General features: G+C 52.4%; 4 protein-coding genes across 4 annotated transcripts; 1 reads left to right on the top strand and 3 right to left on the bottom strand.

The window, feature by feature from the left end:
* Positions 1-1,240: 1,240 nt before the first annotated feature.
* Positions 1,241-3,017, bottom strand: CCT8 (T-complex protein 1 subunit theta; the record flags this gene model as incomplete). Its single annotated transcript, XM_049368808.1, has 3 exons — positions 1,241-2,478; positions 2,529-2,899; positions 2,959-3,017. 3 exons carry the CDS (start codon positions 3,015-3,017, stop codon positions 1,241-1,243), a joined length of 1,668 nt encoding a protein of 555 aa, XP_049219773.1.
* A 748-nt stretch (positions 3,018-3,765) lies between these two features.
* On the top strand, positions 3,766-4,884 carry J4E78_008205 (uncharacterized protein; the record flags this gene model as incomplete). Its single annotated transcript, XM_049368807.1, has 3 exons — positions 3,766-3,811; positions 3,862-4,535; positions 4,588-4,884. The coding sequence occupies 3 exons, from the start codon at positions 3,766-3,768 to the stop codon at positions 4,882-4,884; spliced, it is 1,017 nt and encodes a 338-aa protein (XP_049219772.1).
* Positions 4,885-5,181: 297 nt separating this feature from the next.
* Positions 5,182-5,977, bottom strand: J4E78_008204 (uncharacterized protein; the record flags this gene model as incomplete). Its single annotated transcript, XM_049368806.1, has 2 exons — positions 5,182-5,448; positions 5,510-5,977. 2 exons carry the CDS (start codon positions 5,975-5,977, stop codon positions 5,182-5,184), a joined length of 735 nt encoding a protein of 244 aa, XP_049219771.1.
* Positions 5,978-10,624: 4,647 nt separating this feature from the next.
* Positions 10,625-13,858, bottom strand: J4E78_008203 (uncharacterized protein; the record flags this gene model as incomplete). The annotated part of the gene is made up of 5 exons (XM_049368805.1): positions 10,625-10,654; positions 10,708-10,779; positions 10,855-10,959; positions 11,011-11,136; positions 11,888-13,858. 5 exons carry the CDS (start codon positions 13,856-13,858, stop codon positions 10,625-10,627), a joined length of 2,304 nt encoding a protein of 767 aa, XP_049219770.1.
* Positions 13,859-14,458: the final 600 nt, after the last annotated feature.

Below are 14,458 nucleotides of genomic sequence, written 5' to 3'. Positions count from 1 at the left end.
AACAATAAGTGGCACAAATAATTTTTAACACCAAAGGACCTGCACCGTGAGGCGTAGGGGTTGAGACCGGCTTTGGGGAGATGTGGTGGTGTGGAGATGGGGGTATGTAGATATGTGGATATGTGGATATGTGGTGATGGGGGATGGGGGATGGGTGTAGGTAGGGAACTCACAGCGAGATACAGTAGGGCGATGAATGGGATATTGGTGCTCGGCAGGACAGCGTTGATGATGTTCTCGACTATCGAACAGTTAGTCAAAAAGGGCTAACTAGATTTGAAGACCATACCACAGTTTACGACCTGCGCATTGAGCAAAGTGCTCAGTAGATGTGTTCGGTATTGACGCGTGTACGTTGATCGAGCGAAGAGCGATATGTTGGAAAACACGAGGAATGTGGCGTACAGATAGATCGGGGCGAAAGGGGCGGCTTTTTATACTTCGCCAGACGCCAAGCGATTCGGCACTTCCGTGGAAATTATGCTTATAGAAGAATACTGGAAGAACAAAAAGGAAAGCGATCTGTCGCGTTCACCCAGCATCCTGCTGCATCATTGTCGCGGATCATGCCTCTGTCGGGCCAAGCGCGAAACACGGACCGCGTGATCTATGGAAGCAGCGGGAGTGGGAGCTGGGTGCCGATGCATCATGCATCTCGGGTAGTAACGTCTGCTGTTCATGCCAACCAGGCCCTGGGCAAGTCTGCAGTAAGGGTTGACATAGCTGTAATGCTAGAGCAAGAATCGATAAACTCTGCATGCTCTTGGCTGAAGGATTGCGTTCAGAATCAACGAGGGGTAGATAAGGCCGCTTCCGCGGCGAGGATTGATTGGACTGCTACTGCAAGTTTCCAGCTAGACCAGGATCAAAGTAAGACCACACAAGTACCGTATGTGAGCTCAGAACTGAGCTGAAGAAGAAAAACAACATTCATGTTCGTAATCCAATGAAAGCCAACGGACCAACATCCTGGTACGAGCTCTGGGTTTTGGTAGCTTGGGTCGAAGAGACATCATGTTAAGGACAACCCCACGAGTGCCCGAGAAGCCGGACAAATGATCACATCAGCTCCATAGTTGGTCGGGTTCGCTCAGAAGCATTCGGTACTTCCATACCATGATATACGTGACACGTGAACAGCCGAAACCCGGTGAGGTAGAACGAAGATATCATTCGTCTGGTGCTTCAATAGCGTCTAGTCGATGTCATTATACACTACCCCTCATACCGGCAACGGAGTTTAATCATCTTGGTCCCAGTTGCCCGGCTGCGCCTTTCCAGGCATCTTGGGTCCACCAGCTTGCCTTGCGACAATGATCTGGTCGACACTGAGAACCGTCCTCGCAGCCTCGGTAGCGAGCTTAATGGCCCACATCTTGCTGACCCAGAGATCGAGAATGCCCTCTTCCTTGGCATCGAGTGTACCGGTGTTGTCGTCGTTCTCAATATCGACACCGACAGTCCACTCGTCGTCTTTCCTGCCTTTCTGTGCAGCGTGTGCGACGTACAGCTTGGCGAGAACCTCAGTTGCGTCCAGACCGGCTGACTCTGCGAGAGTTCGTGGAATGACCTCGAAAGCTTCAGCGTACTTGCGGATAGAGTATTGCGCCAGACCGGATGTCTTGTCCGCAATGGCCTTGATCTTCTCAACAAGCTGCATCTCTGTTGCTCCAGCACCTGGGACCAGTCGAGGATCACGGGTGATGGCCTTGACCACGTTGACACCGTCGTCAATCGCCCGCTCAACGTCGTCGAGGTGGTTCTGAGTAGCGCCGCGTAGAACCAGAGTCGCGGTCCGTGTCTGCTCATTCTCCTGTCTGAATACTGTGACGCGGTCACCGCCAATTTCCAGTGTCTCAACGACGTCGATAGTACCCATCTCATCTGGCATAGGTGCACCGAGACGAGCGAGCGGCGTAGCACCGACTACCCTGCATAACCGTCGAAGCTCGAATTTGGAGAGAACCTTGATGACGAGGATGTTGTAGCGGTTGAGGTAGTGAAGGGCCAGTTCTCCGATGGTCGAGCCAGCAACAACGACCCTCATACCGGAGTCGTGGAGCTCCTTGATGACCTGCTCCACCTGCTGCTCCTCGCCCTTTGTGAAGTCCATCATCTCCTTTGCGTTGTGCAATAGTACCGTGCCCTTGGTCTCAGTCTGGGAAATGTCGATAGGACATGAGAAGACTCCGACCTTGGCCTTTGTCGCCTTTGTGACGGTACCGTCTGGCTGTCTTGCGAAGACCATGCCCTTGACGACCTTGCTCTGCTCCAGGGCACCACCCATGATCTTTACTACGCGGACGTTGTCGACATTGAAGTTGACGGGGTTCTTGGGGAGGACGGCGAGAACGGCTTCGGCGACGAGGTCAGCGAGGAAGTCTTCGCTGCCCGACTGTTTGGCTGCGACTACGGTGCGGATGGCTTTGCTGAGTTCTTGCTGCGAGCGGATGTCTTCGACTTTGTCGCATACCAGTTCTGCGATAGGTTAGCCCCGATTCAGCTGCCAGTTTGCGTGAGTGACATACCCTCCAGTGTCTGCAGAGCCGCAAGCTGTGCCTTCTCGTAACCCAAGACAATGTCACTTGTCTTCAGGCCCATCCGTATTAACTCCTCCGCCTTCTTCAGCAGCTCGCCGGCCAGGACGATGACCAGATTTGTCGCATCACCCATCTCTGCCTCTTGTTGCTGGCTGGCCATGACGAGAAGCTTCGCCGCAGGGTGTACAACCTCGAGTTCTCGCAGTATCGTCGCCGCGTCTGAGGTAAGGATCATTTTCTGAAGGTGGTTTATGACGATCTTGTTGCGTCCATAGGGCCCGAGAGAGGTCTGAACGGTCTGGGCAATCGTCCGGCAGGCGTCGATGTTGCGAATAACAGCGCCATCTTCGGCGTCGTAGCTGTTGCGGGGTGGTTAGCTGGTTGTTTACTGTGATTGCGGGGTTGCAAAGGGCCATACTTCTGGTAACCCTGCTTGAATAAGCCGGCGTTAGGAGCGTTGGGTATCGTGAGAGACATGTTGGCGGCGTGTGAGGGGTATCAGGGTTGTGGTGGTGTGCCTGCGTCTAAGCTCTGCGCGGCGAGAACGCGTCCAGTCCCAAATTTCGATGCCAAGACTTGGAGATCGGGGGAAGGAAACACCGATAATGCACCTTCAACTGTCCCGGGAGTAAGGTATCAGATGTGATATATTGAGATGATGTGTACAGCTACGCTACGTCACTTGGGTCTTTAATCGTGCGCCCTCTCGGGGGTTGGAACGGGGGGAAAGGCGCGTGAAGTTATCAGCCGCCAACGTTGTTCTGGCGATAGTTACGGTACACCTGAGACCGCTCTGCTTGAAAGCATACATAGACGCACACAACGCATGAGCCAGCGGATAAGCTGACTGTTGTGCCATCTTAAACATAACGTCGTCACATAGATAAGCATGCAAGCGTGTAAGGTCCTTGAGCGCGTAAGAATGTGAGCAAAATCTATCTAGCCGTACACCTTAGGATTTGTGAAGGTACCGCTAGCGAAAAAGACTGCTCGACTCCCTCTAGGCACCGTTAAATGACCAGGATCTCATGACAATGCGAGTATGCTGGGGATAAGGATAGGTGCCGTGGAGAAGAAGAGATGGTGTTCGCGCCGAAGAAAAGTTAACTCGAAATATCTGCTTAGGTAATGCCGCTAGACCCAATGCACCTCCGCTCCCCGAACTTTTCTGAGATCTCGAGATGGCAGCGGCTGCATCGAGATACCGCGGAGGGCACTGGGAGAAATGAACGCCGGACAGCAGACAACGAGGCGATTGGCCTCACGAGCCGGTATGGAATGCAATTGGGGCTAGAGACAACTGGAGCGCTGACGAACGAAGGTCAATCAATATGTCGCTCATGTAGAGACACCGTCGCCCGCACATATGCATCTGCTGCCGCCGCGGCTGTCCAAACCGAGGACCAAGTTGCCCAACACATTCCTCCCGTTGCCCAGGTATCGCCGTCAACATCCTACGCCGTCAACGCAGGTGTCGTCTTGTCCCGCCCCCCGCAAATAACACGCGACCTCCACCCTTTCGAAGCTGCCTTCTTCCTATACCAACGACGATTGAACGAACGACTTGCGCTACCCTTCACAAGATACTTCTACGTAAAGAAGCGAACACCTGCAGACCTAGAATGGAAACGGAAAATGAAGCAACGGCTGACCCCCGCCCGCGACATCGGACGATATCAAGGTTACGGAGACGAAGCATGGAACGACGAGCTCCTCGTAGGAGCACAAGAGAGCGACTTTGAACACCAGGTTGGCAAGCTTATCGAGGACGCTGAGCAATCTGGCCTGGAGGACGCATCGGACACCACTGGCGCAAAGAAGATGGAGCGCGAGCCCGTAGAGAAGCCAATGCCGAGGATAACAGAAGCGGATCAGAAGAACGACACAAAGAGCTTGAATCGCGCGCTTCAGAGAACGCTATATCTGCTTGTTAAGAATAAGGAGGGGCAATGGCAGTTCCCACAGGATCGCTTGAAGGAGGAGAATCTGCACGGCGTACGCAATACCACATCCTATGGAGATCTACTGAGATGCTAACAACTACCAGGCAGCGAGTCGTATCATCACACACACCGGTGGCATTAACATGAACACTTGGCTGGTCGGCCACGTGCCAGTTGGTCATCACCAGGTGGACTACCGCGAACCCAAGCCCACGGGCGACCTCAAGGAGTACGGCTCCAAGACCTTCTTCCTGAAGGCGCGCATCATGGCCGGCCAGGTCAACCTCAAGGAGAACAAGCTTGGTCTTCAAGACTTCAAGTGGCTAGCCAAGGACGAATTGCAGAAGGAGGTAGACGGCAGCTACTGGCGGCAGATCAAGAACATGTTGGCAGAGCGATGATTGATATGTACGACCAATGTATTCTAGCGTTGATACTGAACGCGTGTAACTCATGATATTCCCGGTAACACCATGCAAAGCAATCATGATGGATGCTGCGCCGAGATCGCTGGTCAACGATAAAAACTCACTGTGAAAGTGAAATCCACATCAGCATGTTTGAAAACAGGAAGGACGTTGAAAACACGACTGACATTCTGTGGACACATATCTTCCATAACGCGAATAACTTTTCCCCAGCGACCATTATAAATTTTACCCCTCTCATCTCCAAGCATAGCTCTCATCCTGTGACCCCTATGTACACTTCTCCCAATCATAACTGAACCCCTGCTGCGCGCCATAGTACTGGTCACCAAGCGCCTCGCTGTAGGAATGCTCACTATCTACAACACCCTTCTGACCTTCCTTGCCTTGTACCCACATCTCAGTGCGGAAAGTGAACGTACCACTTCCGCAATTAGGCTGAGGAATAAGCTCGGGTGGGTAACTGATGTTGGAGTAGTGTTCTTGAGCATACGGACCAGATGAAGCAGGACCAGTCAGGTCAATGGTATCGGCGACCTATTGGAAGAGTCAGTATATTGCCTATACATGGTAGGGTTCAGTATCGTGGACAACGTACCTCAGTTCTTCCAACCCCTTCGCCCACGTAGTAAGCAAAGTCCCAGTAGACTTGCACTCCCTCATCAAGCTCGTACGTCATGATGCCCTTTGTACCGTTCTTGTGCAGCCTCAGCTTATAGTCTTCTGCCTCAGCAGTCTTGTCGAAATCCTTGTACTCCTTGTATGCCAGCGTCGTCTCGCACCATGTATGGCGGGGGCCGGCCTCGAGGTCGACACGCATCCATGGATATGCGATGTACCAGTAGTAGATCTCGCTGCCATCGACGGTGTTGGAGCCAAAGGTTGGGCGCGTGGTGCGCGAGACGGTGCCGTTTTTGCCGGAGTCTGGACAGCCTGGGCCGCGGATGGAGGAGATGGTGAACGACCAGTTCGGTGGGAGGATACGAAGGGGGTCGGCGGAGGGCGAAGGGTGCGCGAAGGTGGTCGCGAGGCTAAGAAGAGTGGCGGCAGTGGTTGTATACCTCATCGTGGATGTGGTAAGCAGAGCTCAGGTAGATGATTAGTTGAGATTGAATCTGTTGTTTCGTGAGCAGATGCTCGTTCTCTCGAGTCCTTCATGTAGACTTTATATGTGTCAGTGTAGTCTTTCGCGTCTGTATAAGGACGTGTACTCTGGGTAAAGCTATCATCACGACATACAGACAACAGCTTCGGTAATCATCCGCAGGCCCAATTAGCACGTAACCCCACATCGTCACGGAAATGATTTTAGATTGCTATAGAAGCAGAATCAGCAATATGCCATGCCAGTATAGCGATCGCAATATCGAGGCGAAGTCTGGTGATGTTGCTCGACGTTTATGAAGGCTGGAAGAGTATGAGTGAGGGGAGATGAAGTCAGGCGGCAGTCGCCCAAAGTGTAATTGACTGTTCCCTGTTCGCGGCTGCATGCTGCGCTGAGCGGATATCCGGGGTGTACAAGGCCGATGTCCTTTGATCGCGCATATGCAGAGTTGATCGCGTTCATATGAGGTTGTTCCGTCAATATAAGGTTAAACGGAGCCGTGTGGGGAAACCTGGAAAGGGAGGGTATGCAGCCGCTTGTTAAGGTGCTGACGCTGTGCAGCACCGGCCGTGTCCGTCAGCAACATGAAACACAACGAATGAAGGGACGTCAATAAGGTGACGGTTTCCATATCCGTAAACTGATACGTCAGTCTTTAGCCTATAGTGATTGTTGTACGTGTGGAAATACGAATGTGTTGAGTGCGTGTCACCATGGCTGGTTGCTCCGGAAAGATGTGACAGCATTTCGGAGAGTTGTTGTCATCCGGGATTCGTCTAGAAATCTGATCTTTCGTATGTATTAGCGCTTGGCGGAATGTGAGAAATTGTGAAGCGAGAGCTTCGACGGAAATGGGTTAAGAGTGCGCTATCGATGACGAGTATCGTTGCTACTATGCGAAAGGATACCAATTACAGAAAATTACTGATCAAAGCTTGAAATTGGAGTACTTCTCAGTCACTGAAAAGTCAGGGGCGACCCCGATGCAGTGTTGAAGTCCGATAGTGAAGACCCGTGAACCCAATTCCACCATATCTGCATTGCTTGACCTGCTTCTGGAACATTGGGGTGATAGGAGAAGACCAGCGTTTCGAATGATCAATTGCAATCATGCTTGGCAAGCTCTTGCCGAAGCGGTATGGAGACGGAAATGCTGATGTAGCGTTCTCATCGGTTTGCTGGGTGAACCCTAGCGATGATAACAGGCTTGCGGCCCTTGACTTTGGAATATCGCAATACGACCACAGCAAGTGATCCTACCGGTTTGATGTGATGCGGTCTAGTACTCGATTCGAGCCTTTCTGAGTAAGGTGGTGATGGTCACCACCAAAACGGCCCGAAAAGGCAGTACGATGCGCTAGCGTAGTCGATGCAGGCCAGAGCCAAACCCGATTGGCGCTCGATGCGAGACCACCAGGTCTGCCGATACTCCATACAGCTTCGTCGGCAAGGCCCCAGAGTTGTGCGTCATGTTCCAACAATCAAAGTGACTTCTGAAGCGCGACAAGGGTTCCGCCTATGTGCTGCTCTAGTTGTAGCTGTGCCTCTCTGGTACAGCATGGGATACGTCGTCTAGCGAGAAGCCCTAGAACGATTGCATGGATAATCGTGTAGCATTGTGAAGACATCCAACTAGTATCATTGATGTGACTTCCCACCCCAGACATTGACCAATTCATCTAGTATCGAGACCGACGGAAACTTGCTTATGCTCAAGACGGATCTGAGAATCTCCAGTATCTCCGCTTGTCGATCTGGTGTCTCCATACAGAGTGCCGCTGATGTCAAGTCAGTAATCTGTACATATACGAAGAGCTGGTATAAATACCTGCATAGATAGCCTGGAAGCTGACAAAAGCCGAAGGGGAGTTTTGCGATTGCTGCGCCAAAGCAATACCACATATTGTCGACGTGCTTTCGCGAAGGAGCTTGAAGCGAGTTTGATACGTGTTGAGACCTCCTGTCGTTGGCTGATTGAGAATCATGATTATTCGCGCAAAGTGGTAGGTTTGGATAGCAGCGGCATGTGCGGGAGGGTGTATCCAGATCGGCGTCGGCTTCGCTTCGAGGGTCGAACTTGGAGATGATGCGGTGGGTCCAGTCTCCACAGGTATGGGCTCGAAGCTTGATGGAAGGAGACTTTTCCAAGCATCTAGCATTCGTAGCAGTGTTTCTCCTGCTTCAATGTAGCCAGCTATGTCCCCTTGCTTCGGCGCTGCCGCGAATTGGACACATTTTGCGGCGATATATATGATGCGTGTCGCCAGTCCTTCTGACGTGAGTTCCACCATCGCTACCTTGGGCTGATGTATTGTCAGTGCTGGTCGTCCAGTACGGAAAGCTGCCCAGATGTCTTGCCGCAGCCAAGCCCACCAAACTGCACGTTGCAGACTATCGGGAGACTCGCCGCTTGCGCCTGCGTTCTTTTGTATCCAGAAAGCTCCTCTCAGATGACGGTCCCAATTACTGTGATCGGGATTACCAGCCGTACCAAACATTTCTACGAGTTGGTACATGTGATTAGTACCTTTCGCAAACGTTATTCGCATAGAGACATTGCTTACCATATGTCGAGATCATTGTAGCAGTGACCAATATTTCGCGAGAATTGGTATATGACTGATGCCATATATTCTGCGACAGATACTGCAGTGTCTCATAGTACAGTTGTTCGGCAGCCCTTCGTGGAGTGGACGATGCGCTAGACGACGAAGCGGGCGTACCGGGTTGAACCTGAGAAGCAGCCTCATTGCCGACATCCTGATCCTGGGATAGGGCCATATGACAAGCACCGACTGCCAACAAGGACTTGAGCAGACCTACGTTATGCAAGGCGAGGTGGGGGACAACATTCGCAAAGTGTTTCGCAGGGTCGAAAAGATCCAAGATCGGTGCTACATCACTGACATAATGTTCAAAGTACGTCAGCTCTTGCCGCTTCAACTCAATCCTTGTTTCCGTATTCCATGGTTGCTCGGCTATTGCGACTGTGTGAACGTTGACGCTACCAAAAGGGTCATCATCGCCTGCCAGAGCGACGGATTGCCGAGGGGACTGTCTTCTTGATAAACTTGCAATATCGAAATTCCAGCGATTGCTATTCGTTTGCCCTTGCATACTGTTGATCGCGTCTTCCGCCAGTAGATCATACCTATCAGATCTTAGTCAATGTCAATCTCAATAAGCGAGTCGATGTTACCATTCGACAGGTCCAAAATTAGGCGCCAAGCTTTCCCCGAAGGTGAAAAGACTGTCGTCAAGGAAGAAATCATCGTTTGGTAGTATACTTTCAGTGAGCCCCGGCGGTTCTGCGGGGAATGAGGGCCACGACTGTAACGGCTCCACAGGCTCTGAACCTAGCGTTGGAATGCTTACAGACCCAGGCTCGGTCTCATTGTTTGATGGCGCTGAGTCCCCAATAGCTGCGGTCACGTCGACGTCACGCGCACTTAGTGCTCGCGGGCGTCGGGGTGTTGGGGTCCTCTCAGCATATACACATTCTCGTTGGACTCTCTCGCAGTTTTTGCAACTTGGATGGCTTTCGTCGCACTTGACCTTGCGCTTGCGGCATGTCAAGCTGTCCACTTGTTAGCATTGCGCTTACGATGCTGTGCATAGAGAGGTTCGAGCTTCTGCTTTCACAGTAACTAATGCATGCTTGATCTGCGTGAACTTACCACCCTGTCGAGGTCCTCAGTCCACGTGATTTAGACGGCATGTTGTGCTGTGCTCAGGCTGAGGGCGAGCGAGCGTGCGAAGCGATCGCATCGAGGAACGGAACGCGCTCGATGCGGGCAGGCCGACTCAAATACCAGACACGCGGAAGCTAGCCGCAGTCGCGTGCAGACGTTAGCAGCGACGCTAACTGTCTCACGGGCACCAGAAGGATTTGCTGTGGGGAACCTGGACACATTGGGGATTTACGGGATTGCGAAGTCTGAGGGACGAGAGCCGTAGCTGTGGTGCTGGTGAAGATCGTCCCGAGCTTCATTGGTGTTATGTAAGCGCTAAGCCGCCCGTCGGCGACCTAATGCCTTTATAATTCCAAAGCTTCACATCGTTGCAAAGGGCTGTGATAAGAAGGAAATTCTCTCAGTATTCCTGTTTTGTATTGCTGTCTAGATACAAGTTGAGCTATTCCTAATTTTTCATACTTGGTGTAGACTGTCAATCTTTCCTGGACGCCTCCTGGTTGTTTCTTTTCAAGGTCATGTACGTAGTCCACGAGCCTATCAAGCTGTTTTGCGACCCTTCTCTTTGCACCTCCGACTATTCTTCGATCCGTCGTGTAGTGGCTCTGACTGCGTGCCGCCTCGAGTCCTGGGACCATGAGTTTTGCAATCGGACTTGTAGGCTACGCTGTCGTTCCGAAAGTGAATGCCATGGAATAGCCAACGGAAGCCGCGAGCAGCGGCGCAGCAATAATCCCAAGGATTCAGTACCTCTACCAAAGCTTCATTGGGTCCACACTCGTATCTTTGTTCAGGGAACTTCGGAAGCCGATCGATCTTGTAGGGCCTCCATGGGAACGCCCAGTAATGCAGGACAGCAAAGACCAAAGTCTCAGTGCATGTAAGCAGACAGGTAATTCCGACATGAAGATCCAGTTCAGCAATGAAGCGCGTAGGTCGCAGTGCTCTGTATTGAATGAGCAGCGAGATGAGCCATGTTTGCCAATAAGTAAAGAAGACGATAAGCTTGACGCAAACCATCTTGAAGACGGGCCTGTTGGGTGCGAGATCTTCTTTGAGCTGCCCGTAGATCTGATGTAGGCAATACATAGCAACAAGAACAGAGAGTGCATCAAAGATGGCCGTCCATAGCGAAGCGTAGCGTACGTTATGACTTCCTTTGCAGAATTGACCGAGGGATGACGTGATGACGGCTACAGTTGTTACGATGGTACGAAGGACGACATATTGGAATATCCCGATGTAGTTGATCTGCGGATGATCAGTAACCTCTCAAAGAACACAGGCTAGGCCATCACTTACATTGAACCAGGTAATGCCGCTCCTCGGCCTCCTCAGCAACCCTTTGTGCTCGCCGCCGGTCAGCTTCTGGAACCAATTCAACGGCCAACCCCAATTCTTCGGTTCGACGTGGCGAAAGTACTCTTTCTGCTCATGGAGATCAGGTGCAATATAATGACACATAAGCGTGAAAAAGCTGGCGACAGCATAAGCGGAGTAGCATTCGCGGACAAGCTCACAGTAGACAGCCCTTCTGTAGAACACATAAGAGAGCAATGTGGTCCACGCGTAGACCGGAATGACGAAGAGGATACGTATAATATGTTTTTGTTCGTGTGGGTGTCGGTAGTGCAGTGCGTGTTGCATGATGTGGAAGACGGAAACCCCAATCGCCAATGACGCCAGAGTGCAGCAGACATTTAGAGTCAGCAGGTGGAAGGTGATATCTTTATGGCCAAAGGGCAAAGCCTGTTCGGCGATGAGGTCGCTCGTGAGCTGATCGCCTGGACACCGGGCGGCCATTGTCGTCAGTTGTGCGAATTGAGTGAGGAAATCAGTGTGCGACTACGTAGGGAGCCACCCTACCATGCGCAACAAGGTCGGTGCAGGAGGAGCATTGCAATGAAGAAGCTACAGCAAACCGTAGCCGTCGTTCTTGCCTGCTGCAATTTCGAGCAGCGGCCAGACATAGGGAAGGAGGATTTGGCCAAGAACATTTGTTGCAGAGCACCTGGCCCGGTTCTTCGACTTTCGATATTCCTTACACAAAGATTGCATCCCTTCGGGTAAATCATCCTCTCCAAATGTCTGCCCCTCTCCCTCTATATCCACCCCTCCCTCGCCCTCTGTAGCCACTACCGCCTCTACCGCCTCTGTAGTCAGGGCGCTCTTCACCAACTTCGACAACCCTGTCATCGTCGTCAAAACTGTATTTGTACTTCATCTCAGTCTTGATGCCCCGCCCCTTCCTCGTCTGGCCAGGTGCCCAGTCTCTACTTGTCTCGGCGTCCAGTTCCTTCAGCCTCAGATCGGAAATATCATCCGAAACGGGGAGATAAAAGAGTTGGGGCTTCGCTTCTGTGGAGCTGAACAGATCGTGGAGTGTTTTGAACGAAGCTTCTGTGTTTTGTCGGGTATCTTTCGATGAGGCTGTTGGGACCAATGGTGCTGGTGCTTGTTGTATAGATGGCATTCGTGCGTCTGCGCTTGCGCGTGGGCCTCGTGGTGCGTTTGCAGGAGCGCCTGAACCGACTTCCTGGAATACAGCTACAACAGAGCCATCACTAGACTCTGGATATACGACTTCAAACCGTTTGGGGTTATGTGAGCGTTTGTTTGCACGAGCGTCCTTCTCGGCAGCAGCAGCGTCCTCTTCCTCTTTGATCCAATCCTTCACGTGCTCATCCGGGACAAAGTCGACCCAGAGCTCTTTCCTGTTGCCTTCTGGTGGCCAGATGGAGCCGTGTAAAGATGCTCGCACTCGTGATGCAGCAGTCTTAGTGCTAAAGAGTACAAGCGCATGTGACTTGAGTACGTCCAGGAAAAGGGTTTCCACAATTGTGGGGTCCGGTGAGGTGGATGGCGGCGAGGCAAGAGAGATGAGGTGCGCTCGTAGTGGCTCTAGACGCAGAGGGCGCATGAAATTGCGGATGTACAATGCAGATGTCACTGGGTGGAGCGCGGGTACCGTGGGCCTGTCATCAGTCAAGGCTTCCTGGGGTGTGTCGTCTGCGTTGGATTTCATGAGGTCTTTGTACCGAGAGGCCTTTTCCTTTTTCTCGCGTCTTGTGTCAGTCTCTATAACTGGCGGATCCTCCCCGGCTGGTATAGAGCGAGTGTCGTTTGTTTCGCTTGGATTGCCATTTGCTAAAGGTGCAGTCTCTTCCTCCGATCTTCTTTGCTCCATGACGGTGTCCTCGTCTTCCTGCAGGTGAACGCCAGGCGCCGGTTCCTGGCTGGGCCTGTGCTTCTTTGCCTTGATCTCCTGGTCCGCCATCTCGGGGGTGTCACTCCTCCTCTTTCTCTTCTTCGAGTCTGTTTCTACTTCTTCCGTGTTGAGCCTCGATGTTTCCGTCGTCGAGGGCTCTGGAACGGTAAGCAATTCCGGATTCTCAACGGATTGTTGCTCATTGGACACAGGTGAAGCTGTCTTCGCGTCCATGCTCGTGTCTTGCAAATCTTCGGGGAGTCCAGACGTTGGCTGCGCCAACCGCAGAGCTTCAGCAGCCGGTCCTGGAGCATCTGGCAGCTCGCCCTCTGCGACTTCGACCTTCTTTACGTCTCCAACTTCCGCATCCGTAGGCTCCGTCACGGTTGGGCCAACCACATCGTCGGCATCTGCGGGCGGTGCATTGAAGACTCCCGCTGGTTGTATTGAGCCGGGCTCCTCCGCGTTGGTTGTGTCCTCGGCAGGCCGCTCTATTGCTTTAATCTCGTCTGGTGGAGGAATATCGCTGTCAATGTGCGAAATTGTCTCGGGGAGGGAATTGGTAGTCGCTGCGGGTACGGGTACAGACTCTGGCTCGGCTTCGCGTGTAGGCTGCTCTGCTTCTAGACTCGGGTCAGCATCTAGCGGCGGCGATGCACTCATAGTGCGCATACCTCCAGCCTCAGAGAGCGCTGGTCCAGGGACATGCTCTTTGGTGGCAGTGTCGTCGCCAACTTCGGTATTCGCCTGCTCCACCGCATCCGGCGGCGCGTCTGCGCTTTCGGTACCCTCATCTGGCGCACTGGGAGTCTCAGCAGCGAGGTCGGCCTCCTGGAGCTTCTCGATAATTTGCGCCTTTCGTGTCAAGCCGGTGCTGGGTATACTCCGGTCCTTCAACACCTGCCGCAGTTGCGCGACTGTCTGTTTGCTGTAATCTGTCATGGCCGGGTGCTGTGCTCAATTGTAATAAAAATAGCGGGAGTAGAGTCGCATAGAGTTGCTGAATATATGCGCCTGTACAAGCAGCCAAAAGAATGATCGGTAAGGGAGAATGAGAAGGTGCGACAGGGCTGAGGAACCGCAAACGTCACGCCTCAAGGAAGTTCGCGCGCGTTGGAGGCGTGTGCTAGTGGCTTGGCATACATACACGTCCCACAAGCCACCTGGGCGCGTGTGGGGAGGGCTGCATTAACCGAGCGATCATGGCATTCTGTTCCTCCCTTCGAACTCTCCGTCTACATAGACATCACATTCAAGATGGTGAGCGCGCTGACTATCTACCCAGGCACCCGAAATGCTACCTGCCAAGTCTTTTCGCGTCATCATCATGAAAGGGTGGTCAACCTTTGAAGAGTTGAATACTGCTTCAGGGAAAATACGATCCGGTAAAGTATGCAAACATGTGCACGATCAGCTTCGAGGGTCATGAGGCTGATAATTCGGTTTGCGCATGTTCGTCATGAAGCCGTGCAAAATCAAAACACATGATACCAGTTGGAAGACGTTTATCGGAAGATAAAGCTTAGCGCCATCCGCATCACT

The sequence above is a fragment of the Alternaria triticimaculans genome (assembly GCF_023758025.1).
Source record: "Alternaria triticimaculans strain BMP 0046 chromosome Unknown scaffold_13, whole genome shotgun sequence".
Taxonomy (NCBI): Eukaryota; Fungi; Ascomycota; class Dothideomycetes; order Pleosporales; family Pleosporaceae; genus Alternaria; species Alternaria triticimaculans.
Note: the sequence above shows the minus strand (reverse complement) of the source record. Positions and strands in the feature narration are given on the sequence as shown.